The sequence below is a fragment of the Mus pahari genome, chromosome 5 (assembly GCF_900095145.1).
Source record: "Mus pahari chromosome 5, PAHARI_EIJ_v1.1, whole genome shotgun sequence".
NCBI classification, from domain to species: domain Eukaryota; kingdom Metazoa; phylum Chordata; class Mammalia; order Rodentia; family Muridae; genus Mus; species Mus pahari.
The window spans coordinates 138,283,067-138,310,854 of NC_034594.1; the positions used below are offsets into that span (position 1 = coordinate 138,283,067).

Below are 27,788 nucleotides of genomic sequence, written 5' to 3' on the forward strand. Positions count from 1 at the left end.
CCAATAAAAGGAATTACGTGGGAGCATAAAAGTTTTCTAGTCATGTCCTTTGCCTCGCTTAAACCGATGGCAGCGCGAGTGCAGGGACGAGGGTGCTCGGTAGTTAGCAGCCGGGTTTAAACCACCGCGCCTGGGCTGCTCCATTGTGAAGCGGGGCTGCGGCTTCCAGGGATCCCGGAACGTCGCCGTGCCAATCCCCGACGCTCCTGCCACGTGTGTGAGCTTTCGTCCGGGTCTCCCAGGTTTCCTCCTTGGGAGTGTGCTGCAGCGCCCTGCCCTGCTGACCCACACGGAGGTCAGCTGATCCTTAGCTTTCGAAAATAAAATAGATGGACAACCGAGTTCAGAGGATCAGAATAGTTTCACTGGGGTCTTTGGATGATAAACGTGCGAAAAATGAAACCGACTTTAATTTCCGATCTATAGATTTTTCACGAAAAAAAAAAAATAAAACCAGGGCTCGTCCGGGATTTGAACCCGGGACCTCTCGCACCCGAAGCGAGAATCATACCCCTAGACCAACGAGCCGCTCTCGGTGTCGGTGCTCTCAGGACCTCACTTCAGGCTCTTACCGGGCTGACCTGGTCCGGAAACCCTTTGGCCCGAGCAGTTCTTTTGATTCCGACGCTCTGGGGCCAGAACCCCTTCCCGCCGGCCCAAGGGGGGCCGGGAGGACGCGCCTTTGCCCAGAGGGCCGCTCCGGAGCCGGATTGCGGGTGCCGCCCGCTCACTGCGGAACCGAGCTGGGCTCGCCCACGGGCACCCGGTCCTCGGCCACCGCCGGGAGCCGACTTGGAAGGGAGCAGCCGGTAGGAAGTCGGAGCCTGAGGCCCGGAGCGCGGCGAGGGAAGGGAACGCGCCGCAGCCTGGCTCAGGAGATGAAATCTTGGGGTGCTAGGAACAGTGATCTTCCCCGAAATTCCAACTTATTAAGCACTTTGTACTGAAGCCATTTGATGCTCAGTCCCTGAAGCACTCCTGTTGTCCCCTTGTACAGCGGAGGGGACGGAGGTCCAGAGACCCTGAGTTGCTCACCTAAGGAAGTGGAGTTCCCGGAAGGACCCCCGCGCTCCTGGAAGGTGGGACAATAGGGGCTGGGCCGGGGAGAGGGACTGGGGTGGGGGTGGGGGAGTGGGAGCCCATAAAAGGGGGTGGGGTGGGGGCACGATGGCAGTGAGGCAGATCTCGCTCCGGCAGATCTGAGCCTTAGGTCCTACTGTCAGGCCCAGCAGTATTCCTTACTCCAGAGGCTGGTCGCCGTCCCCAGCCGGACGTCGAAACTGGGCTAGCCTTAGTCCCTGCTCTCTCCCACCAACCTTCACGCCTCACCATGCTTAATGCATTAAGGCAGGATTGTAGCGATTTCTTGTTTTCAAATCCTTTCTTCCATCCTTAGGCTACCATGGATTCAGTGCATATGGCCTTTGTCCTGTAATCTGGTCCGACTTTGAGAGTCCTGCTGGCGCGTTTGCCCTCTCATTGGCTCGTGCCAGCCTCTCGGCTCCNNNAAAAAAAAAAAAAAAAACGTGAAACAAAAATCACTGTTATTTTAAAAGGCACTTTCCAGCTGAATTTCTTTTATTTTAAGTCTATGTTATTCTCATTTCAAATGCTATTCCGAAAGTTCCCTATAACCCCCCCCCCCCCCCCCCCAATGCTACCAAACTTCTCTGTATCTCAAGTCCCTATATTCAAGGCCAGCCTGGGCTATATGAGCTCCTGTTTCAAAAATAATAATGATTAATTATTATTCCAAAATTCACACACAAAGTTTATTAAAACAGGACAGGAAGTGCAAGTCTGTAGCATGTTGACACCAATAAACAATAAAGGTCGACCAGCAAATAAATCATTTTGCTGACTACTGCTCTACTAAGGCTCAACAAACAAAATAGATACATATGAAAATGGTTATGAATAATAATAAGTGACCCATTTAGTAAACTTACGTGCATCTTGTATGCAAACCTAAAGAAAGCACACCTGGGAATATTTCTGTGTAAAAGGCATAATGACCAGGCATGTTACCACCACAGAGGCAGAAGCAGGTGGATCTGCATGAATTTCAGGGCAGCCAAGGCTACACACTGAGACCTTGTCTTGAAAAACAAAAAAAAGTCACATTGAAATATTAATTAACAGTCTTACAAACCCATCTCTCAAGAAAATATCCCAGTGAGTCTTGTTAGAAGCGCCCTGCTCACCATCAGTCATTTCTGTTTTAACTGGAAATAGTCCTGCCCGTGTGGGTTTTGGAATCATTGAATCTGGTACCTTCACCGCGTAGCTAGCTCTAGCATTCTCCACTGTGGCCAGACCCTGATTCATTCAAGATACACAGTTTCTTTAGAAAACTGGGGTGGCCCAGTATCACCAATGAAAAAGAACCACCATCATCCTGGCATAAAAACTGGCTTCATTGGGGGTAGGGTAGGGGGTGCCCGTGTCCTGTGCTGTTAATACACATCTGTATGGATTCTCCCGTTAATCCAGCCACTCCCACCATAACGAGCATTGGCTTTCGGTCTCCCAGAGCAAACTGCTTATCCTAAGCATAAGAGATTGATGTGTCTAGTTCTCTTTTCTACTCTCTAAAGTTGCAAATATCGTTTATTCATTTCTGATTAAGGCAGCTATTTTGATAGAGTGTTGAAAAGCCTTCACATACTCCTGCAGTCCTGTAGTTGAGCCTGCCTGGAATTGACATGTGATTTTCCTGATAGTCCTTAGGCACCTCGTATATTCTTTTGGCCAACACCATCCAATTTAACTTCTGATATCTGTTCTGCATAGCAGGAGCATTTGTAACACTATAAAAGAGAAAAGTTGTTCTCTTGCTTTCAACAGTGATAGCCCCATTTGGTTTTAGATGACTCTCAAATTTGTCATGTCTTCTATTCAGTTATACTTTGAAGGTCATTACCCCAGTAAGGAGACGGGGATGCCAGACCCAGATTACGAAAGAACTGATGTTCAGTGGGCGTCTCCTCTTCTTCCTCTTCCTCTTCCTCCTCCTCCTCCTCTTTTTCCAGGCTTTTTTTTTTTTTTTTTTTTAGATTCAGGCTAGGGATGTAACTCAGCTGGCAGAGTGCTGGCAAGTCTGTATAAAGCCCTGGATTTGATTCTCAGCACCTTATAAACCAGGGATGCTGATGCATGCCTGTATCCTAGCACTCAGGAACTGTAGACAGGAGGATTAGAAGTTCAAGATACTGAGTTGGAGGCCAGCCTGGGATCCTGGAAGAGTCTGTTTCAGAACAAAATGAACATACACTAAGTAAAATTAAGATAAGCAATATATTTTTAAAATACTTCTTAGTTTTATGTTTGTGTATGTACACCTTATGTGCACAGTGCTCATCAAGGTCAGATGGTTGTGAGCCACCATGTGGGTGCTGGAGCCAAACCCAGGTCCTCTACAAGAGCGGTAAGCACACTTAGCCACAGAGCCATCTCTTCAGCTCCTAGATAAGTTATGATTTTAAGCTACAAAGAAGGCAGGGCTTGTAAAACCATGTATTTCAATATGTCTGTTCAAGAATGGATAGGGACGCCGCTAGGGGCATCGCAGAGCAGACTTTTCACCATATACATCCATAGGTCATCATCAGTAAGACAGCTCCACCATGCCTGGGAGGTCAAGACAGCCTTGATGTAGAAATGCCTAAGGCCACCCAGCTCCCTGGCTTCCTTGGACCCTCAAGTCAGCCGTGGTTACTTCCAGGGATCCTAGTCCCTGAAGAAACAAGCCATCGTTTTCTTGGAGGGGGATGAGTTTCCAAATCTTAGTAATAATCTTTCACTAATAACCATAAGTTCATTCTAGAATCTTGTTTTTGAATGCTCGTTAAAGGGTAGTTAAGTCCATTCATTTAAAAAAATGTTTTGATTACATTTAACCCCCACACACACACACACATGTGAGCCTTGGTACATATGTAGGGGTCAGAGGGCAACACATGGAGCTCAGGTGTCTTCTTCCACCATGTGGGTCCAGAGGACTGAACTCAGCTTGCTGAATTTGGCAGCACACACTGTTCCCTGCTGAGCTGTCCCACCAGCCCCAAACCACTCATGCTTTAGCTCAGGAGCAATGGTAAGGGTGCGCACTGATTTTATAGGCTGCCTCCTTTCCAATAGTTTCTTTGAGTTTCTATGTAAAACGTGTCATGAAGAGCTGGAGTTGTTAATCACTGGCAGACCCCGGAAACGGAAAGTCAGAGCTGATCTCCAGCTCCAAGACTGTGTACCTGGCTTTTCTTGAGACAGAGCTCAAAAATTGGCAGACGTGAGGTGACAAGTGGGGCCTTAGATTTCATCTATCTTGCTTTTGTTGTCATCGTTATTTTGTTTTGTTTTTTAAACAGTCTCATTATTTAGCTTAGCCTGTTCTCAAACTCACCAATTAACCCAGGCTTGCCTTGAACTCAAGGCAATCCTTCTGCTGTTCCAGACAAACACTGTGCTAACTGAGCCACATTCCCAGCCCATCATGACATTAAACTTTTGTCTAATCTAAAAGGCCTAACCGGAAAATAATGCTGTCTTCTAATCATGTATAACTTTTCACTTGATGTGTATTCAACCACTACCTGGCTGACAGGGCCCAGGCCCAGACCAGCATGGCTGGATTTGTTGGGGGAGATCTCTATGCAACGGTGGTGTCATCAGCTCCTGTGGCTTCTTATGGTCACTCAGTGATGAGTCATCTCACGGGAGGAAACGTCAACCGAAAAAATGCTTCCATAATATCCAGCTGTAGGGCGCTTTTTTCCTTTCTTTCATTCTTTCTGTCTTTCTCTTTCTTTCTTAAAGATGTATTTATTTATTTTATGTATATGAGTATACAGTCACTGTCTTCAGATATGACAGAAGAAGGCATAGGATACAGATGGTTGTGAGCCAATGTGTGGTTGCTAGGAATTGAATTCAGAACCTCTGGAAGAGCAGTCAGTGCTCTTAACTACTGCCAGGGCTCCAGCCCCAGGACATTTTCTTAATTAGTGATGATGTGGAAGGGCAGAGCCCTTCTCCAAGGACTCTGCACCAGTTCCTGCCTCCAGATTCCTGCCCTTGTTTGAGTTTCTGTCCTGACTTCATTCAGTGATGATCAGTGATAATGGAAGTGTAAGCCAAATAAATGATTTTCTCCCCAAAATGATGGTCATGATGTTTCATCATAGCAATAGAAACACGAAGGCACCCATTTAACCAATTTTTTTCTTAATATTTATTTATATGTAAGTACACTGTAGCTATCTTCAGACACTCCAGAAGAGGGAGTCAGATCTTGTTAGGGATGGTTGTGAGCTACCATGTGGTTGCTGGGATTTGAACTCCGGACCTTCGGAAGAACAATCGGGTGTTCTTATCCACTGAGCCATCTCACCAGCCCCAACTAACCAATTCTCTATGAAGTTGATCGATGTGATTTTAATTTTGTCAACTTCATGTTTTATTTTTAACCTGACAGAACTAAGAACCACCTTGAGAAGAAAGAACTTCAGTTAAAGTATTGCCCAGACCACTGTGACCTATGGCTGCGAGAAGTTGTCTTGATTAGTGATTGATACCCAGGCCACTGTGGGCAGTGCCATCCCTAGGCAGGTGGACCTGCGCTGTCCAAGAAAGCTCATTGAGCAAGCCAGGGAGAACAAGCCCGTAAGGAGCATCCCTCTGTGATGTCGGCATCAGCTCCTATCAGAGTTGCTGCCCTGGCTTCCTTCAGTGATGGACTGTGAACCGGAAGTGAGAGCTAAACAAATCCTTTTCTCCCCAAGCTACTTTTGCTCAGAATGTTTTATCGCAGCAACAGAAAGGAACACGCAGTCTCTAAATCTGGCGGGTCTCTCCCCACCTCCCCACTTCCTGTAGGAAGGATGCAGTATGGAATTCAAGCTGAACTTGAAAGGCCACAAAAGGATGTCTTACTCTTCAGCTCATTACTATGGAAGAATCCGTTTTCTTTCAAACCCTTAAAGAAATTCAAACAAAACAAGACCTTCCCTGCCTGGTGGTGACAACCTGTCACTCAAGACACAGACCGGCTTTGGGTATACATCCTGTCCTCAAAGTCTTTGAGACCTTCCTGCCTCAGTCTCCCCAGAGAAGGGATTACAGGTGTGAGTCAGCATGCTTAGCTGTGGGTGATCTTCTTTAAACCCAAATATTGTCTCTAGGTACAGTGCTGTATGCCTTTGGTCCCAGCACTCAGGAGGCAGAGGCAGGGGGGTCTCTATGAGTTTTGAGGCCTGCCTGATCTATAAAGGATTCTCCAGGCTAGTCAGAACTATAGACAGACCCTGTCTCAACACCCCCCCCCCAAATGTGGGGTCCTCCCTATCTACCATAGTGCAGCACTTGGTCTTGGTTGCTTCAGAAAGGGGAGCAAACATTGCCAGGGGAGGACAGGAAGGCATCTGCCCTGTTGCAACACCCTGCCAAGAGGATTCTTGGGACTAAAGAGCCCCTGGGAATGGAGTGGGCTATTTTCATAAACTAGAACAAATGACGTAAGTAACAGGAGCTGGGATTGGGGGGTAGACAAAGGTACCTTTGACACCATCAGGCATGTCCCTGTAGTGTCACAATGTCACTACATCTCAAAGCTGCTCCCTTCTCGTCTGCTACAACATGCTCAGTGCCTTCAGGACAGTCTCCTCTTCGTCTAAGCCCGCCCGTCTTTCCTTACACTTTCCCACCACATACAATCATAAGTGATTAACAGTTGCCATGCCCCGTGTCCACTGAGCAGTCCCGTGAGTGTGAAAACAATCCACTGAGATGCACAAATAAAACCACGTGCTCCTCAGGGGGTGGACATCTCTAGTGACAGACAAGTAAGTAGGCAGACAATATGCAGATTCAAAAAAATGTCTGACATATACTTTCTCCTGAATTTTGTTAAAATTCAAAGCTTATAATGTGTATGACATTGTCAGTCTTGACCAGCTCAAAAGACTTAGAAACCACTAAGTCTTAGACAACTTAGAAAACCACTTTAAAATTTGTTTTGAAAAATAGCATGTCTCACATATTAAAACTATCTTGGAATCAGAAAACCTGTAACTCGGATGAGAAATTGTGGTACCACCTGTGACATTGGCCCTTTTGTCTGTGAGAGTGTTTTCTGAAGGCAGAGTTGGTGTGATCTAATGAACTAATAGGAAAACCATCCCTTTTAGAATACAGATCTGCGCGCCCTGAGACTCAGAGCTACTGAATTCAGAATAAGAACCAACGCGGAAGATTCATCATTTATTTACGTTAACATTTCTTCAGCAGGAGTTCATTGGGGGGAGGGGGTGATCAGAGGAATGGATATCAGACCAACCCCCATGCCTGCAAACCCTGTTTTATTCCCGGACAGGATACTAAGCAGGAGTTCCTGAGGAAGACAGGCTGAAGACCCTAACCCATGCCTCATGAGTCTAGGAAAAGAACTTGAACTTGGATTTGAGAATGCTTACTGAGAGCCAGGCACAATGATGCATACCCACAATCCAGAGGCAGAGTCAGGGGGATCACTAGTTCAAAACCAGCCTGGGCTACATAGAAGTCTACATGGTGAGATTTAAAACAAAAACAAAAAAACAAAAGCAAACAAACAAAAGCTTCATAGAGAAGCTAAGAGGGACACTGAGCGCCCCTCCCAACAGAAGGTAAGCTGTACTTCGGACACTGAGCGCCCCTCCCAGAGGCCAGCCAGTTTCCTGTTCAAGTGTAACCTTCCAGGAGAGAACAACCCATGCTTGGAGCAAGGCAGGCATATGGTGGCACCTTGGGGGTTGGGGTTATGAAGCACAAGTCACCATGTCTGATATCCTGCCTCTCCTTGGGATGGGATGAGATGGATCAATCACCTCCCCTCATTCTCATCAGCCAGGCTGTGTGGGACAGGGGAAGTTCCTGCCCTTGGAGCAGGCAGGAACACGATTTCAAATGTTTTAATAAATATCTCTTTGAGTCTTTGAAACTGGTCAGCTGATTCCCATTTGGAGCAAGCAGAACGGTCGTCGGGGTGGGGCTTTGGCATGCTTTCAGGTCTCTGTAACTTAGGGGATTTTATTCGCCACCAGACTACCTTCTTTATCTACCGAGAATTAGCTTTAAGTTACATCTGAGAACCATAAAAAACGTTAGAACGATAGAAAAAGGCTGTAACTCTACACAAGTTCAACAAGAGCCTAATTGGGAGGTCGGCTGTAGGAAGACATGGGGGTCAACAGGAAGGCCGTGGAGCAGACACCACACCAAATTGCTTTAAATATATTTAACTTTGAGTCATGCGTCAGGTGACACAAACTCAAGTTGATAAAACTCTACTGTCCTCCGCTCTCATCTCCAGTGAGGAGACGGTTGGCGTAGCCTACAGGGGACAAACCACCCTGCATCCTGGGCTGTCTCCAGATGCTCGGTGTATTCTGCTTCTGCAGTGGCTTCACGCACTGCTGCTGCTGCTGCTGCTATTACTGCTGCTGTTTCCAAGGAGATGTTTCCAGTGGCCCCATCACTGTTACCCTGAGCCCTTCATCACATTCGGGTATCCTCGATGGGGATGTCATCCTGTGAACAGGGGAAGAAAGACACAGCGTTCAGCAGAGCCCCTTGAGAGTGAGAGATAAGGGAAAAAATCCATGAGATAAGGAGTGAGCCAGCAGACAATATGCCTGATGTATTTATTCACACACCATTTAATCTTCGCCAAACCCATGGGAGTTAGGCGGTTCTATTAACTCTATGTTATAGGTGAAACAAGGCACAGAGAGAAATGACTTTCCAGGGTTACACAACTAGCAAGTGGTCCAGTTGGGGCCCCCGCAGGCGAGTGCTTGAGTTTGTAGTGGTTTTTGCTGGGGTTGTCATGGATGGAGGCGTGGTGAGAGGGCCCCCAGGCAATAGTCATAGCTGGGCCCAGTGAGCCTAAACCCAGAAGTGTGAACTGAGTCCCCTCTAAGCAGTATCAAGCTTGTAGGGCAGCTCAGTGGCTAGCAAGGTCAGGTTCGAGGAGGAGAAATTCGGTGCCTATGAACAGGGTGGGTCTGAGGACCAAGGGTTCAGAGGGAGTGAGCTGCGATCACAGACACAAGGAAGGCGGAGTTGCCCAGAGCTGGCATGCCAGCGGGCCTGGGAAGGGAGAAAAGAAAGAGATCTTGGGAAAGAACTTGGGAAAGTTGTATGGACAGGGTGTGGATAGAGTGTATGGAGGGGGTCCCCAATGGAACCAGAAGGGATAAGGGGCCCCAGTGGTGAGATTTAATGACCTTCAAATTTCCCTGAGGGAAAGAAAGAGGAAACAGCCGAGGCAGGGGAATGAACTCTCAGATAAACACACTCAGAGTTACACAGGCTCTCAGGATGTGCATCTCCTGCTGTAGAAGAAAAAAAAAAAAAGTCAGCCAACAGAGAAAGCAAAACTGACTAGGAGAAGCAATCACGTTAGGCAGTAAGGAAGGCCACACATATTTAGGGTTGGCACAACCGTTGGATGAATTGAAGACACCCCCATTGCCTTTTGTGGATGTGTGCCTTTGGCAAACTTCAGTGTCTGGTACAGTGCTCCTGTAACCCTGGCTGGCCTTCAGTGGGCTATATGGCTAAGGATGGCCTGGAACCTCTGCTCTGCCTGCCTCAACCTACCAAGTAGCTGGGATTATGTGTGTGTCACAGCACCTGGCAAGTGTTTCCTTATCAACAGAGTCCCAAGTCCTATGACCCCTATGTCCAGACATGTTGAAAATTTTCAGCATGAGATGTTAAATTACCTGGGAGGAGTAACAGGAAGCTATTCCCTTAGATAACACCTTACATTTGATACCTCTGTGCTCAGTGAGAGTGTGTGTGTGTGTGTGTGTGTGTGTGTGTGTGTGTGAGAGAGAGAGAGAGAGAGAGAGAGAGAGAGAGAGAGAGAGAGAGAGAGAGAGAGTTTCACACAATGTGTGCATAGATGTATAAATGCACATAGATGCACACCTATGTGTAAAGGACAAAGGTAGATGTTGGGTGTCTTCCTAAAGTTCCTGTCTTGTTTGTTTGTTTGTTTGTTTATTGAGACAGAGTCTCACTATGTAGCTCTGGTTGTCCTGGAACTAGCTATACAGTCCATGCAAGGCTTAGACTCAGAGGTTCACCTGCCCAAGCCTCCCAGGGGCTCCATCAAAGGTACGCACTCCCATGTACTACTTTGTCTGCATTTAGTTTTTTAAAAGTCATATGGAGGATCTGAGTTTAGATCCTCGAGATTGCATGACAAGGACCTTATGGACTGAGTCACCCCCCTGCCTGCATCCCCCCTTTTTCTGGAAGATCGCCTTGCTCCATCCTACGAGCTTCACACAGCACTGTCGGCATGCAGACCCCACTGATTCTTGTTTCTGCCACTGTGCTTCCCCACTTTGAACCCAGTCTGTCCCACAGCAATAAAGATGACTAATCAGTGCTGACTGAACGAATGCAATGGAATTCATTTATTTGATCAATTGATTTCTATCAATCAAAGTCCCAAATGGGCATTAGATTGGGAGCGGGAAACCATTTACTACTGTTTATTGCCTGTTTCTGCCAGCCCCAGGAAAGTCCCAGAAGAGGCATGGGTGCCTAGGGACCTTACAACTGCTGCCTCTGGGGAATCCTTTTGCCCTAGAGTCTGAGGCATTCTGACTTTAATCTTGAGTCAGGCTGGAGAGGGAAAACAGGAACCTCCCAGCCTGGGAAATGGCCTGGGGGTCACTAGTGAAGGATTCCCTGGACTCCAAGAAGACTAAAGGTTTGGGAATTTGGTGTAATCTTCTGGGGATTTAGTGGAATTTCCAAGTTCCAGAAGATTCTAAACCTAGTGACTAAATCTAATTCAAGGAAGGCTCAGTTAGACATGGATTTCCTTTGTATGCTAGTAGGTCATGAGGCCTGCAGGGAGCCTCAGAGCCGGCAGCCCCTCCCGTTCCTGCTGTTCTACCACTATGAGCCGTTTACATTGGGCCAAGGGATTCTCACTCCCTTTTAAAAATCCATCCACTCCGATGACATAGTGGCACACACCCATCCCAGTACCCAAGAGGCTAAGGCAGGAGGATTTCCTTGAGTTCAAGGCCTCTTGGACTAACAGTGAGCTCCAGGACAGCCTGAGCTATAGACTAAGACCATGTCTCAGGAAACTAAATGAGTTGATTAAAAACCATTCATTCTCTCTACACATATTTTTAAAGACCTACCATAGTCCAGATTCTACAGTAAGTCTTGGGAATATACTAGAGGAATAGCACAAGAGACAATAAAAATAAGCAGGAGAGGAGTTGGAGAGATGGTTCAGTGGTTAGGGTCACTTGCTGCTCTTACAGAAGACCTGGGTTTGGTTTCCGCACTATGGCTCACACCACCCCTAACTCCAGTTCTAGAGGTTCCGACGCCCTCTTTGGCCTCCAAAGGCACTACGCATGTGCATAGTATACATCCACATGTAGGCAAAACATGCATACACATAAAATGAAATAAATAAATCTAAACAAATATCAAAAAAAAAAAATCCCAGGAGAATGACGCAGTGGAATTATGGGAGAGAATAACTGTGGAGTGGGAGCAGATTCCTTTGCCTGAGTGGTCACAAGACAGGCTTTAGGGAGGAGGTCTGCGCCACCTGAGACCGGAAGGGTGGGCTGGATGGAAGTAGTCACAGGAGAATCAGAAAGAAGAGCTTTCTCACTGGGAGGGGCTGCAAAGGCAGAAAGCTCCGAGTGAGGAAGGAATCTGGTGTGTTGCAGGAAGCAGACAGCAGATGGCCAGAGCCCAGCTCCTGGGAGAGCCAGGGAAGAGCGTGTGTGTCCATTCCTCCACCAAGGTTGATCTTATTTGGAAAGCAGAGCGGGACAGATGTGGTGCAGGATTTCAAGAAGAGGTCACACGGCTTTAAGGCACACCCTGCATCTGAGGACTGGTGGCTTATAAGAGAGAAGAGGAGGAAATCTGAGAGACAGACACAGCAGAGGTCACACGGAGATGGTGACAAAGATCGGAGGAGGCACCCTCAAGCCACTGACTGCCAAACGTTTAGGATCCCCGACCAGAAGCTCAGGGGGGGAGGGGAGGTCAAGGGAAGATCACAGAAGTACAGACAGCAACTAACAGAACACAGGCAGGTTCTCCTTTAGCCCTCTGGAGGGGCTCAGGTTATCAACAGCTTAACTTTGGAGTCCCGATTCTGATGGTCAGGACTGTGAGAAAGTGCATTTCCTTCATTTATTTATTTATTTATTTATTTATTTATTTATTTATATCTATGCGCTTATTTACGTATTTATTTATAGGCAGGGTCTTACCAACTTTTTCACGGGCTTACTATGCCTTTTTGTTTGGACTCACTAGTAGCCAAGGCTAGCCTGGAATCTACGCTGACCTTCCATTTCACTCTGAGTGCGGGGATGTCAGGCAGGAGCTGGACACCCAGTTCATTTCTATTGTTTTAAGACCCTAAGCCTATGGCAATGTATCTGGAAACCCTAATAAGAGAGGGGAGACATTTTGCCAAGAGTAGACCCAGCCAGCCAACTACCCATTCGTCTTCCCACCCTTTGGTTACTATGTAAAGAATGAACCCTATCGTGGTTGGTAGGAAGGCAGACAAGAGACTACTGTAGTAGGACGCACATGGTGGCTGAGTGACCTACCGACGCAGGAAAGGAGAACATAAAGATGACAAGGCTAAGAAAATTGTCAGGATCAGGCTGGGGAGGGCGCCCATTCCCAGGATTCCCCTAAGGCAGACAGGTGAATTTAAGGGGAATTTTTTGGGAGCTGGTTGGAACAGACAGGTAGCGAGCGGGTGCAGCAGAAGGTCAGGAAGTGTTCCGCTTCCCTGACACAGACTCTTTCTCTTCAGGACCCCACCAGCAGCACCCTGTTCCCCTTCAGTTCACGCTGCCAACATCAGTCACTGAGATGTGGTCAAGTTTGGCTCACTGCATGCATATCCCAGAAGCTGTACCCAGTCAGCTAGAAGCATGCCAGAACACAACAGAGACTGGGCAGTCTCTCCTCAATCAGCACTGGGTGGGGAGTAGGCGGGGAGGGGCTGTTGACTTTGCTTCTGCATACAGAGCTGATGGGGCAGCTCTGGTCCTGATACTGTGCGTGAGGGCCACCTACCATGGAGACTGCTTTCTCATTCTGGATCTCACTGGTGGTCTCTCCTGCAGCATGGTCGGCCCCTGGGCTACAGCTTGGCTCCAGAGGCGCCTCCTCCTTTTGCTTCGTATCCGGCTCCGCGACAGTAGTACCCTCTGCGTTTCCAGAAGAGGTTTGTGGGGCTTTCTCCCTGACCACTCCCTCCTCCTCGGGCATATTTGCGTCTGGGTTTTTCTGTCCGAGCCTATCTTCTTCATCTGCTACCCTCTCCTCAGAGGCCGTCCCTTCAGTGGCCTTCCCAGTGTCTGTAAGCTCTCCCGGGGCTGTCTCTTCCCGTGGGCTTCCGCACCCATTCTCAGCCTCCGGGCTGCCGGTTTGCGCTGGCGCCTGGACCTCTGGATGACCCTGACTAGCTGTGTCTGGATTCTGTCTGGCCTTCTCTCCAGCATTCGCCTCCTCTGGGGTCCCGACCAACTCCTCTGGCTTCTCTGTGCTGTTACACGTGTTCCTCCTTCGTGGCTTTTCTGCAGACGGCGGGGTTCCCTCCACCCCGTCTGCCACAGCCTCCTGGTTGGGTTGGGGGGACCCGGGGTCCTTGCTCTTGCTAGGAAACACATCATCCCCATTCTCTTCCCTGGCACCGTTTTCCTGAGATGGCTCCACAGCCCTGTAATCTCTAAAATCCCCACAGTCCGACTGAGACCTTCGGAATCGCCGCGAGGGAGGACGTCTTTTGATTGAGCCTCTAGTCCGCACCTGGAAGAAGATATGAAGGAACATTATTTTAAAAACTAAAAAGGCCAAGAGGAGGGCTATGTATTCTGGGAAAAAAAAACCCACTACAGGCTCGTTTAGTTTCCAAGGAGGGTGTAAAGTTCTTTGCTGTTCATTATAAATCGGAATCTAGAGCAGTGTTTCTCAACCTGTGAGTCACAACCCCCCTCAGGGATCACACAGCAGGTATTTACCTTATGATTCCTAACAATAGCAAATTTACAGTTACAAAGTAGCAACAAAATAATTTATGGTGTGTCTGGGGGGGGGGAGCCGCCACACTATGAGGAACTGTCTTAAAGGGTCGACGTTTTAGGAAGGTTGAGAACCTCATTGGAGGTTTGTAAAAATGACTTGGTGAGCTGCAGATTGTTGTCTCAGGAAGATGGAAATGCTTCTCTTGTGTTAACGATGTGCAGAGGCAGTTCAGTGAGCAAAGCATTTGCCGAGAAAGAATGAGCGTCCAAGGTTGGGTCCTCAACACCCATGTGAAAGACTCCAAGGAGAGCAAGCTTGGAGAGAGCGCATCCCTGAAGCTTGCATTGTGAGACAGCAGATCCCTGCTGCGGGCAGGCTGGCAGGCTGGCCAATGGCGAACTCCAGGTTCTGTGATGACGGCCCCCAAACACTGTAGGTGATGTCTTTTTACAGTAGTTTCCTGGGCACACCACGGTCCAAGCGAGCAGTAACTTACCTTATTGTAAGAGGGTAGGTGAGTCCCTTCCGGAGGCTGGTCAAAGCTCACAGGCACCACTTCTGCCTCACCTGGGTGGGATCGGATACCGGGGCTACTGGGTGTGGAAGGGGGACTGTGAAATGGTGATACGATGGCCTTGAGTCCGGGACTTTTGGGTGAAGCCCCAGGTAGAAGAGCTGCCGGGTCAAAGGCTAAGTTGGCCTGCCAAGAAAGGGGAGACGATGAGGGCTTCTGCTGTTAGTTCACTGGCTTCACAGCCGGTTGAGGGGAGCTAACAGGAAGCTTTGTGTGCATCTCCCCAACCAATTATCCGCTGTCACTTACACTGTGGCTGTTCCAGAAGCATGGCCTACCCGACACCTTGGATGCTTGGATCGGGATGAAGTGGAGTCACTATAGACACTCCCAACAAGAATGGAACTGCCCTGGCCTGGCATAGTGGTGTATGCCTTTATTCCCAGCACTCAGAAGGCAGAGGCAGGGAGAGCTGGCAGATCTCCATGGGTTTGAGGTCAGTCTGGGGAGTCTAGGCCAGCTGGGGCTCATAGTGAGACCCTCCCTCACTAATGACAATAATGGTGGTGGTGGTGGTGGTGGTGGTGGTGGTGGTAACAGAAGAGTGCCACCACCGCCCAGCACCTCTCAGGCTCTTGCAGTATCTGGCACCCATGTCATTCCCCCCCCCCCCATTAGCCAGGAGCATTTGTTGCTCATGGTATCTGCTGTGTGCAGCTATTGCCTCTGTAGAGACTCTACACAGTCAGTGTTGGTCTCCTGACATATCAGTAAGGTGGTTTAAATAGCCAGAGGCTCATGACAGGCCCTCTTGTCCCTCGAACCTCCAGGGAGAGTTCTGTCTTTAGAGACAGCACAGTGGTGGACATGGCAGTCTACAGGGTGTCTGCCCTTCAGTCACCACGCTACAGGTGACACCAGATGAATATGGATATAAAGGGACCCCAAAGACCAAAGGGAGAGTTACTCGAAGGTAACTAAAGCCTAAAAAACCTACAAATTTGGCTGGGGAACAGGTGGGGCCCCCAAATCAACCTTACAGATGACAGAGCAGGAAGGTTATGGAGGGATTACATGTGAACAGCCCAGACAGGATCTCACGGGGCTAAGGTTGGCCTTCAACTCACTAATTAGCTGAGAATGACCCTGAACTTCTGAGCCTCCTTTGTCCACCTTTAGGGTGCTGGGATCACAGGCTTGTTCCACCATGCTGGTTTTTGGGGTGCTAGGAATAGAACTTTGAATTGAATTGGGCTATCTGCACACTAAGCAAGCACTCAGCCTCTGGCTCTACATCACCAGTCCACAGAGTTTTAGTGCCATCTAGGGGCACACATCTTCCTTCTGCTCCCTGTAGTTCCAGTCCCACACAGTTGAATCTTTCTGATCTAACTGGACGGGTCAGATGGAGGATCTCCCAGAGAGGGGACTAGGCAAGAGAGGCAGATGGAACACCAGAAAGTCCCACATACCCAACTCCAAATACAGGATCTTTCTCTTAATAGCTGCTGTATGAGCTTTAGCAAATCTAAATACCCTTTTGCATCGCACGTCCTCTATTTGTCCCAACTTTTAGTCTGACTTCCACAGTCTGCTACAGATGATTTCTGGTTACTCTCATGCATTGCTTGGCTAATAAATACCCCTCATTCACAATGTCTCCCACAGTACTGACCCTCAGGCCATATTGATGACCTCGAGAATCCCAGACCACAAGGCATTGTGTGTGTGTTTAGGAAGGCAGTCATTCTTTAGTGTGTTCTTAAGGACAAATGCACAAAACAGACAGGACTGGATATATAGAAAATGCACAAGCTAAGAAACAGCACTGTTAAGCCCAGGTCACGTTTTTTCATTTGTGTTTTTGTTTTTAGGTAGCATATGATAACAGGAAGGAAGGGGCAGGACCATACATGTCACATCACAGGAATGTGTGTAAGGCAGGAGACATCCTGCACTTACCTGAAGCTTCTCGATCAGGGGGGAGCTCTTCACCTTGATTTTAGGTGGGTGGCTGGCACTGGATGGTGATTTCTACAGGGCAAACAGACAAAAAATGACCAAGTGAGCTAGAGGGAGGAGGGAGGAGGGAAGAGGGAAGAGGAAGAAGGGAGGGTGGGCTACTAAGCCATCACCGCTTTGGTGCTGTATCACTTACTTCAGGCCTGGAGGAGTCAGGCCTCCCATCCCCCTCACCTCACCACAAGCAAGACCACGAGTTTGAGCTGAGAAGTCAGGGCAGACATTCATATCACAGGAAAACTCCCATCCCAGGAAGAATGACTTCATTGTCATGGGGAGGAAAAACTACGTCTGTGTCAAGGCCTTCACCTCATGGCCTTCTGCAAGGCAACTTAACAATTGGAGGGAATTTCACAGACCAAAGGCAAAAACGGCCATCCACTCTCTCATCACAAACAAGACAATAAATCACAGGCTGGGGATGAAATCAGACAGAAGTATTATTAAAGCCCCTCCATTGGATTAATACTTTGGAAAATTCCACCAACAGTGTGGTTGAGATGCCAGAATTTCCCCCAACCCTGAATATTCATGTAAACAGGCAGACGTGTGTGTTAAGTATCTTCCAGTCCTGCCATGGATGGTGTTAGTTATATGAGGATGAAGGTGATTCAGTCTCTTCCCATAGCTAACGGTCAGGGGCTGCTCTCTCTACTATGTACTCTCTGCTAATTGCTTGTGTGAATGGTGCACACCAGAATCATTCCTGCTCCCAGACTACATATTTATAAAAAGATCGGCGCCTGGTTTTATTCTAAATACAATACAAGAAGGACAGCAGCCGTGTGATGATTAAGGGAGGGTGAAGAAATGGAAGACGCCTTTCATGTTGATAGCCAAGCACAGGAAGGGGTTTCTCCAATAGTTTGGGTCCCTCCAACCCACCCCCGTCCCCATATATGAGTGTATGGAAACCATAAGAAGAGAAGTACTGCTGATCTCTGGGTAATGTTCTGAGACATCTGGTTATACTATGGTTGTTAAGAAGAGAGACCGACTCAGCTGATCCTCCATGACCTCAACTGCCAGTGTCATGGGAGAGCATGCCACAGTGGGGCAGTGGATGACTGGGACCTAGAGACTGCCTCCTTCTGACTCCGACTTTGGTGGGCAGATGGACGCCCGTCCTGTCAGGATGTGGTGGCTAAGGCAAAGGATGTGGAGGCCTTCCCTTCAAGCTCTGGGTTGCCTCCGCCACTGTGAGTCTTCCTCGTCAGACACATTGCTGAGGCAGTCAGTCATGGAGCGTTTTGTTTCTAGTGAGTCCCAACTGGGAGGTTCTTAGTTTCTGGGCTTCACAAAGGAATTAGGTTTTGGAAGTTTCAGTTTTAGAAACTACAGCAAACATTTTGCTACCAAAGCTTACTTTAGGTGATATTACAAACTATTAAACTGCTTTTGAAGACAGTGGCAATCCAACTAACAGTACCTCTTAATTTTAGTACTAGAGACCTAGCAGATGTCAGACTGCAGACCCTTACTGATTTGACTACAAAGCAGAATGAAGCCCATACAACCGCCAATGCAGTTCACACTATGGACAGCAGATGGCAGCATTTAGTTTATAATTTAATCACAGGCATCAGGCCAGTGGTGGGACTAAGTCAGTCAGTGAAGATGTATATTGCTATGACATCCCAATAATGTATTATGACGTCTATAAATTGTTGACCTGATAGTTTCAGATGGAGTGGTGTTCATGTCTTTCCAACAGCCTGTCATCTGGTTCTCCCAGGAAAGGTAACTTGTCACTTTGCCTGTAGTCAGTAGGTGAAATTCTGGGGCTGACTCTACATCTCAGACACAGAATGTATAGGAGTCCCAGCCACCCTACCCACCCCTGTGCATGAGCAACGTCGGTGCCTGAGGGATGTTGTTGCTCCTGTAGGCTGCATGCACTACAGAGGCTTGTGACACCTCCATTCAGTCCTGCCAGGTGAACTGTACCCTCTCTCTGACAGAGGTCTCACTGTGACATCTTGGCCTGGAGCTTGCTATGTAGACCAGTCTGGTCTTGAATTAGCAATCCTCCGAAATGTTGGCATCACTGTTGTGGTCTGTGAGGCCCTACTCTGTAAATTTCAAGGCAAAAAGAAAGTGACTGACCCTGGGGGCAATGTTGTCATGCACACACAGCATCTCACTCCAGAATGGATTTTTCAATCTAAAACCATTCCTCGCCTTTAACTTTTCAAGGAAAGCTCTAAGTTTATATTCTCATAAAGTCCTTGAAATGAAGCTGTATACTCCAGTCACTACAAACCCGACCCACTCCATCTGTTTTCGTTCCCATGAGCACCACTTCTGCATCCAGTCCCTGCTCTCTCTCTCTGCTTATGTTCTTGTCCTCTTTTTACAAATAAGGAATTAGTGTGGAGCAATGAGTCCTCTTGGGGCAAGCCTAGGTTATCAGGGGACAGCTCAGATGGCCACAGCCACAGCTCACTGTACCTCAGCAAAGGTGCCAAGCTCAGCAGGGAAGAGTTGCAAGGAGAAGTTGACCCTCTGTAAAGAGACTTACTGGTTGTAGCTTTGGCTGGGAACCCCATGAAGTCACAGCACCATGATGACAGCACTCGAGGGGACCCAACAAAAACACAAGTTTCTTAGACTTAGCCCTTGGGATTTCTCACCTCACAAGACTACCTTTGCTCAGTGGAGGGGAAGTTATTCCCAGAGCAGGTGGACCCAGGACTCCACACCTACTCGACTGAGGGTAGCTATGAGGTTTGGGCCCTTTAAATGTTTCAGAATTTATTTTACTGGAAAAAGAAAAACCTTATTGTGTTCAGGTGCTTTGCCTGCATGTAACTCTGTGCACCGTGGGTATTTTGATGCCCAGAGAGGTTAAAGGAAGACATCAGATTCGCTGGCACTGGAGTAACAGATAGTTGTGAACCATCATGTGGGTATTGGGAATTGAACCCAGGCCCTCTGAAACAGCCATATTCTAAGCACTAAGTTCACTGCTCTTTAATCACACTTATCTATTATTAATTTGCTTGTTTGTTTAGTGTGTGTGTATGCATGTGTGTGTTGCACGTGTGTCCTTGCATGTGTGTAGAGGTCAGAGGACACCCTTTGAGAGTGGGTCCTTTCCTTTTACCATGTGGTTACTAAAGACAGAATTCGGATTCAGGCCATCATCGGACTTGGTGGCACGCAAGCGCCTTCACCTGCTGGGCCCTCTTGCTGGCCCAGGTTCTCTGCTTTTGGATGCACTTCTGCTTGGGAGCCCTGGGGCTGACAAAAGGCTCAGAAACCATTCATCTACATCAAACGTTTCACTTTGTAGGGGACAAAATGTCCCAAGTTCACAGGGGTCTTCCGTGCTTTTTATGAGGATGCTGGTCCCCGGAAAGAAGGGAAGGGAAGAAGAGGGGGCTGAGGTGGGACTTGGGAGCTGAGCTGTTTGGTTTGCTTGCTCTATTTTGGGCTTGGCCTCTGTGGCCCAGCCAGAAGACAACATGCAAATTGGTTTCTGGCAGGACCATGACCGTGACCACAGTGAAGGTTCCCGGGCTTCTGGGTTGGGGCCTGCAGCAGCTACTCTAACAGCTACAATTAGATAAATAAGACTGGGCAGCATGAAGGCTGGGACTCTATTACTGGCTATGATCTATAACACCAGAGCCTTCATTATGTCGGCAGCACTGGCTATTTATATCCGAGAGGCAGGAGGCCTCCTGTGTGCTCTGGGTTTCTTCCAGTGATGCACAACAATGGCCAGCCTTTTCAAAGGCTATGGAGAGGCCATGAACTTCTCCAGCACTGTAGCTCTGCCTCTGAGGACATGGCTTCTCTCCCCCCAAGGACCCTTCTACACCTCCTCTACCACCCTTGGACTTGGGGACTGAAAAATGGCTCCGGTCCCTGACTGATCCCTGAAGGAGGCTTAAGGGAGAGAGAGCTAGCCTCCCGCAGTAAAGGATGCAGGAAGTATTAAGAGAGACTTGTTCCTGAACTGGAGGTGAAGCGACCCTTGTGGAACTGTCAAGGCCTGAAACTGATGCTTGTAGCTCTTTCCTGCTACAAGGAGGGTGAAACCCCATAGGCAGCAGCCGTGTGCGCGCACCCAGGGTAGCACTTACCTCACCATTCTGGCCCAGCTCTACCTTGGGGGGAAACAGGGGGAGGGAGCAGGGCGGTTTCCTTCTTGTTGGCTTACTGGCTGGTGTCTAGAGGGAGAGTGACAGACGACACAGAGAGAAAAAGAGAGGCGGTGAAGCAGGCAACAGGGAGGAGGAGGGAGGTGGACAGCGGTGTTAGGAATGGTTAGGGATGTCTAGAGGAAGAGAGAATGGGCAGTGGGCCTGACTGTCTAAGGGACTGTCCTCCCACCCACTCGCTGTGCACGGTCCAAAACCCTTGAGCCCCTCTGCCCTTCTGTTCAGCAGTAAGGTCCTCTTGTACTTGACCCTCGCCCCCCTCCAATCTGAGCCAAGCTTACAAGATGACAGCCGCATTTTGCCTTTTTGCTGAGAAGCAGAACTAGACCCTTAGATCAATGCCACCTCCTTTGTCCTTTAGAGCATCACTCTCTACAAATCATGGGTCACTTTTAACAGTGCAAAATCACCTACCTAAAAGAACAAGGCGACCAAGCTCCTGCGGGGTCCCTGGGGCTGAAGCAACCCCTCCCCCACCTCAGGAGCCCCTGCTGCCCTTGACTTTCCTGGATGCTCTTTGACAGAAGGTCTCCTGTAGTCTGGGCTGAGCCTTGAAGTCCTCATGGAACTGAAGGTGACCTTGAGCGCTCTCTCTCTCTCTCTCTCTCTCTCTCTCTCTCTCTCTCTCTCTCTCTCTCTCTCTCCTCTCTCTCTCTCCTCTATTCTTTTTGTTTTGGTTCGTTTTGTTTTGTTTGAGACAGGGTTCCTTCTCTGTGCAGCCCTGGCTGTCCCGGCTTTCACTCTGTAGACCAGGCCTCCAGTCAGAAATCCTCTGCCTCCTCCCCTTTTTCTTTTTCCTTTTTCGTTTGTTTGTTTGTTTTTGTTTTTTGTTTTTTTCGAGACAGGGTTTCTCTGTATAGCCCTGGTTGTCCTGGAACTCACTCTGTAGACCAGGCCAGCCTTGAACTCAGAAATCCACCTGCCTCTGCCTCCCAAGTGCTGGGATAAAAGCTGTGCACCGCCCATTCCTGGCTGACCCTGAAATCTTGGTTCTTCTTCCTCTAACACTAGTGCGCAGCTGCTCCCCCCAGCTCACTTTTAATGGAAGCCACCCACTACGCGAGACAATCCAGTACAACTGTCCAAAAGCATTAACTCTTTTTAAAATTATTAAACATTTTCTTAATCAGCAGGATTCTTCTAGAAGCTCCTAGCCCTGGATCCCTTTTTTCCACATTCCTGGTTTCTTATTGAATGTGATTCCTTCGAAGTTCTCAGTTCCGGATCTGATGGGGGGGCAGTGGGGGGGGAAGGGAGGAGTGGATCTTGCCTATCTCCTGCTTCCTAGGCTAGAAGCATCGGCTGGGTGTACAGAGACATCTTTATTCTGAACCAATCCAAGCTGGGCAAAGGGGAACGCTGGCCATCTGTGTCAGTGGAAGATCAAGGGAATCTGCACTGTCTGGCTGTCACCCCTCTTCAGTACAGTGGGAGCCTCACTCCAGGAGGGAAAGACGCTCCAGCCAGGAAGGCAAATTCTCCCTATTCAGAGGGACCCTCTCTGGCTTCTTTTCCTAATTTGGAAATTGCCAAGGCTCCTCCAGCCCCTTTCTCCTCAGAGAGGCTTCTCCTCCCTCCAGTCCCCTCCTCCAAGGATGCCCCAAGCATCCAAACTCACCTCCCTGGCCACAGCTGCATGCTCCCGAAAGCGCCCAGCCAGCTGGGCCACTGAAGGCTGCGCTGAGCTGTCGACATTGGAGTTGGTCTCTGAGGGTCTTTCCTGGCAAACAAAGAAGACACAAACAGCGATCAGCAAGGTCACGTGGGGAGCCATGAGAGGCACCTGTTTTGTGGTCCTGACAGGAATTCTATGAGATATTTTTAACAGTATTTTGCAACTAACTCTCATACTCAAGCTTGAAAATAAGCAACAGCTACTGGGCTAGAGAGATGGCTCAGCAGTTAAGAGCACTGACTGGGGCCGGGCGTGGTGGAGGAGCACTTGGGAGGCAGAGGCAGGCGGATTTCTGAGTTTGAGGCCAGCCTGGTCTACAGAGTGAGTTCCAGGACAACCAGGGCTATACAGAGAAACCCTGTACTTATTTATTTATTATATATAAGTACAGTGTAGCTGTCTTCAGACATACCAGAAGAGGGCGTCAGATCTCGTTACGGATGGTTGTGAGCTACCATGTGGTTGCTGGGGTTTGAACTCAGGACCTTTGGAAAAGCAGTCGGGTGCTCTTACCTGCTGAGCCATCTCACCAGCCCAAATAAATAAATCTTAAAAACAACAACTAATCATAATAATAATATTTCTACTACTACTATACACAAACTATATCAGTCACCGAGTAGGTACAATGTATTGGGGTTCTGGGTTCTGAGTGTACCCCTGGAGACAGATAAGACAAGGGCTTGTCAGCAGTCAGGGCAAGGTCTCACCCTGCAGAGAGTCCCCGAGACATGGGAAGTATCAACAATAGCTTGCAAACCCCCTTCCCCTGTTTAATGACTCTGATAAATGGGGGTACCATGGGGATGCAAATGCCGCCAGAACCAGGGTCTTTGCAGGAAATGGACAGAGGATTTGCTCTTCTAGAATTTTCCCATCCAAATGTCCATGATTTTGTTTTCCGTGCTTACTGACCACCTTGGGCAATAGTGACCATTTATTACATTAGTGAGTGCCTGAGAGGCTGAAGCAGAGGGGATGAGGCGGGGGTGGGTGGGGGGGGGCACTGGGAGACTCTCTCTGCCTCTCATTGATGCAGCAGTCCCAGCCTTGGCAGGGCGACAGCAGTGTCTCTCCTTGGGCTGCTCAGAGTCTGGTGAGTGACTACATTATAACGGCAGAACAGGGGCAAGGAGCAGGCTTTCAGTCACTGTAACTGGCTGTGGTCCAGCCTCCAGTTCTGGTCAATAAACTTATTGATGCTTCAGGCCAAGATGCTTGAAGTCTATCCCATGTGCCACTTGTCACTGTGACACAGAGGGTATCAGGTGACCCTGGAAATGGCACTTCATGCTTATTATATATACATGGTCTATATAATAACCTGGTTTTGGGTATCTGTCTCTCTGTGTCTCTCTTCCTCTCTCTCTCTCTCTCTCTCTCTCTCTCTCTCTCTCTCTCCCTTCCTCTCTCTGTCTCTATCTGTCTATCTATCTATTTATCTGTTCCTCTCTTTGATGCAGGATCTTGTTCTGTAAAGTAAGCTGACCTTGAACTTATGACCCTCCTACCTTTTCTTCCACAAGTGTTAGGATTTTAGGTGTGTACCACCATGCCCAGCTCCTCCTGTTTTATTTTGTTTTGTTTTTTAACATTTAATGTGTGTGTGTGTGTGTGTGTGTGTGTGTGTGTATCTGTGTGTATGTGGGGGAGGGCAGAGAACAACTTGCAGACCTGTAGGCTGGACCCACAGGCAGTCACAATAACAACCACCCTGCTCCTTTTCCACGCCCCCAGTCCCCACCCCTGCTGCCATTTGGTCTGAGTTTGGTCAGTGGCCTAATGAGAGACACATCAGCCCTGCTTCCTGCCGAAGCGATGAGAGAGGTGGAGCGAGTCTCTAGCTGAGTCCCTGCGGCCCCCTTCTCATCCCGTTTGCTACTTGCAGGAGTCAGGTCTTTCCTTCCACCAGTGAATCCCAGGAATTGAACTCTGGTCATCAGCCTTAGTAGCAATCATCTGTGTCTGCTAAGCCATCCTGCTGGCCCCTCCTCTTGGTCTTACATATTCAGCTCTGGAGCTATTAGGCTTCTGCGTTTTTTTTGTCACTATGATTGTGATTGTGATTTTTTTTTTATTTTTTTTTATTAAAAAGACATAGACAGAGAACGTTATCACTCTCCCTCTGTCCTGGGAGGGACTGCTGTCCTTGGGCAGCAGTTTAAGAAAGTCGGTCTCTGCCTGAGTGTCATGGCCTCTGAGCTGGGTCCCAGCCTGCTCCAGCCGAAAGCATGCATCTCTGTACCATGTGTCCCCTGTGCGCAGACATACCCACGACCTTCCTTCTGGTACTAAAACTGTCTCCAAGTTTCTTGATTTGGTCCCTGCCACCTCCTGGCAACTAAATGGAACCAGCATAGCTGGTTGGAAAGGACATTTGTGCAGAGTCAGGAAAGACTAAGAGGCCAAAGTCAGGTTCCTCATTCCTGCCGGCTACGTCACTCAAGTTCATCCCCACTCCAGTTTAAACACCAAGCTTTATTTCAAGGAAGGTTCCAAAGGATTCACCTCTGTTCACAGATGCCAGCCTTCTCCCAGGTTGCTGGAAAGGCCCTGGAAGCCTGATGCTCCGTCCCAGCAGGTGGCTGCATGGGCTCAGGGCTGGCCCCTGTCCGACTGTCCCGCTGGTTGCCTGAATGGTGGTCAGAGACCCATGTCTCCCTGTGCTGGAGTATCAGAAATGCTTGAGAGACAGAGTGTGGTGAATTGAGCTAACCTTGGCAAAGATGCGGGGGCAATCATTTTATCCCTGTCTAGCTTCCTGCCACATACCAGCATGGCCTCTGCCCACCACTATTTATTGCCCAGGCCCTGCTGACCGTGCATTCTACCCCAGCTTCCCGGGCGCCGATGGCTGGTGGTGCAGGGAGAGACATTCCAGTTAAAAATAGAGTGATAGAGGGATCCAACACACCGGAACTTCCCTGTCTGGAGGCTGTGCTTGGTGAGGGGCTCTGCAGCAGGGGAACATAAGGCTTCTGGAAGCACTTAGAGCTTACAAGTCAGGAGAGAGAAAAAAAAAAAGATTCTAATACCGAGTTTGTTTTCTTAAGACCCCCTAGGTAGTGAGCTGTCTTTAGCTGGCTAGGCTTCTCATACCCACCTATCTCCGGAATACCTTCTCTCCTAAATGTCAGAATACTGAAAGATGATTGCTTCCTACACACAGGACACACTGAAGCCGGGAGACACACATCATTTAGCCAGTGACACACAGAAGAAACGAAATAGAATTAACCATGGGATTATTTGACCCTGACACCCACAAAGGTTAAGTAATATATCCTGCGAAGGTGCTTTAAGAACTGTCAAGGGCTATTAAGTATCAAAATCATGATTAGCCATTGAGTTGCAGACGTGCCTGCAACTCAGCCGCTAATCATGGGGCAAGCCCAGGCCTCAGGCTGGTGGCTCAGCCCATGTGAAAGACTCTGCCTCCATCTTTACATTGCAATTCCAGCCACAAAGCTCCTTCCACCGGAGCAACAGCTTACACGCCCATCCCGGGCTGGAGCGGCCACACTCTCATTAGCTCCTGTTCCTGCACCAGGAGATTTTTATGCAAACCAAGATCTCAAACACACTGTGAAGCTGAGGACAATCTTAAACTTTTTGCTTCCTCTCCCCAAGTGCTGAGACTCCTTACACACACACACACACACACACACACATCAAGATGCCCAGTTTCATCTGACACTGGGCATTGAACCTGGAGCTTTGTGTATGCTAGGGAAACACTCTAGCAACCGAGCAACATTTGTAGCCCACATATTCTTGGTTTTAAGAAAGACTTCAGCCTCCTTTAAGGCATTCCCAAGATGCTCAGCATTCCTGAATATTTTTCCTTTTTCCTCCTGGTTCATAAGGTACTTAGCACCGGGCCTGAACTGTAGAATGTGCTCATTAGAGTCTGTGTCCTTTGTTCCTCTCTCATCCAGCCCTATCTGCCAGGGCAGGACCTGGGCACCTGTTCCTATAGTCACCCCTAACTCATCCCGTGGATCACACACACCTGGTCACAAGCCCGAACTCCACATCTTTCTGGGCCCAAATCTTGCTTGCTATGCCCTTCCTGCTACCATGTAAGCCTGGCTCTGCCAACTACCTTGATAAGAACACACTTATAAGAAAGTCTGACACACCCAGCAGTGGTGATGTACACCTTTAATCTCAGCACTCAGGATGCAGAGGCAAGTGGATCTCTGAGTTCAGGGCCAGCCTGGTCCACAGAGTGAGTTCCAGGACAGCCAGGGCTACACAGAGAAACCCTGTCTCAAAAAAAAAAAAAAAAAAAAAAAAAAAAAAAAAAAAAAAAAAAAAGTCTGATTCAGCGGGGGCCTGAGAAAAATCACCTGTGGTGATTTTTTTTTTTCCACAACTGGGGATTTTCTGAGAACAGAGGAGCCCATGTCTAGACTGTGTGGAACTTCCTGGACACTGTTGCCACGCTGAGTAAATAATTTGGAGGCTGCTGACCATAGTAGAACCTTTGTGTATGGGCCAGGGGATGGGCCTGCTACCCCCCTGACTCTTCCTTGCTTCTCCACCCTCCCTGCTGTTCCAAACTCTAAGTGCCGAACAGTCTCCAGGCCACAGCTTAGGGCAACAAGGCATGATGGGAAGCCAGATAGTGTGTGGCAACGAGAGGGGTCCGCCTAAGGGTGAAGGAACTTTTGCTCTCAGCCAGTAGGAAGGTTCCTCGCTCTTTAGAACACGGATCCCAGAGCTTCGTAGGCAGTAAAAGATGCTTGCTTTCTTTGGTCTTCCAGAAAGAACAGGCTCTCAAGATGGTGCTGTCTCCCATGAAGAGTAGCCAACCCGTTACAAAGCTGCTTCACTATCGCTTGGGAAGGATCAGTATAGAGTTCTGGGGCATTCGTTCTCTTTGTTCCCAACTCTTCAGTTTATCCCTCTGTTTCCCTTATTGCCATCCTAGGATGATGGAGAGGCTGCTGGACCAGACTAGACCTGCCTCTGTGAGAAGCTCTGTCCTCAGAGCTGTGGGTGGCACACTGTGTGACTCTTCCCTCTTCTAGAGGAGAAAATTGGCTGCAGAGTAACTTTCTGTTTAGTGAGTAAGTGCTCAGAGCCACTGGGTTCTGGGGTGCCAGCTCTTCCCACACCCCAGTCTCCACTAGTCCTATCCCTTCACTAGAGGGTGTGTCTCAGGCTCTGAGCATAACAGTGAATAAGGTAGAAGGGTTGCCGGCTTCCAGAATTTTCCCGTGAGAGAAAGAAACAACAAAGACACAGATAGATCAACAACAAAGTGACTTGTTAGGGGACATGGCAGAGGCAAAGCGGGTCACCTTTCCTATGA

The 27,788-nt window shown here is 48.6% G+C and overlaps 1 protein-coding gene and 1 non-coding gene across 5 annotated transcripts in view; both read right to left on the minus strand.

Moving 5' to 3' along the window:
* Positions 1 to 456: 456 nt before the first annotated feature.
* Trnap-cgg lies at positions 457 to 528 on the minus strand. Its single transcript has one exon. It is a non-coding gene; the product is annotated as a tRNA-Pro (tRNA).
* Positions 529 to 7,019: 6,491 nt separating this feature from the next.
* Rcsd1 (RCSD domain containing 1) overlaps positions 7,020 to 27,788 on the minus strand; it is a 59,698-nt gene continuing 38,929 nt past the window's right edge. For 2 of the 4 annotated variants that reach the window (XM_029538903.1, XM_029538904.1), the window contains exons 2-7: positions 22,412 to 22,513; positions 20,716 to 20,802; positions 16,565 to 16,636; positions 14,585 to 14,788; positions 13,138 to 13,872; positions 7,021 to 8,565 (exon numbers count right to left, since the gene is read on the minus strand). In XM_029538903.1, coding sequence (XP_029394763.1) covers positions 8,533 to 8,565; positions 13,138 to 13,872; positions 14,585 to 14,788; positions 16,565 to 16,636; positions 20,716 to 20,802; positions 22,412 to 22,513 — 1,233 coding nt within the window. In that variant the 3' untranslated portion in view covers positions 7,021 to 8,532. Of the gene's footprint in view, positions 8,566 to 13,137; positions 13,873 to 14,584; positions 14,789 to 16,564; positions 16,637 to 20,715; positions 20,803 to 22,411; positions 22,514 to 27,788 lie in introns of all 4 variants that reach the window. The other 2 variants (XM_029538905.1, XM_021198427.2) reach the window with 1 other exon arrangement.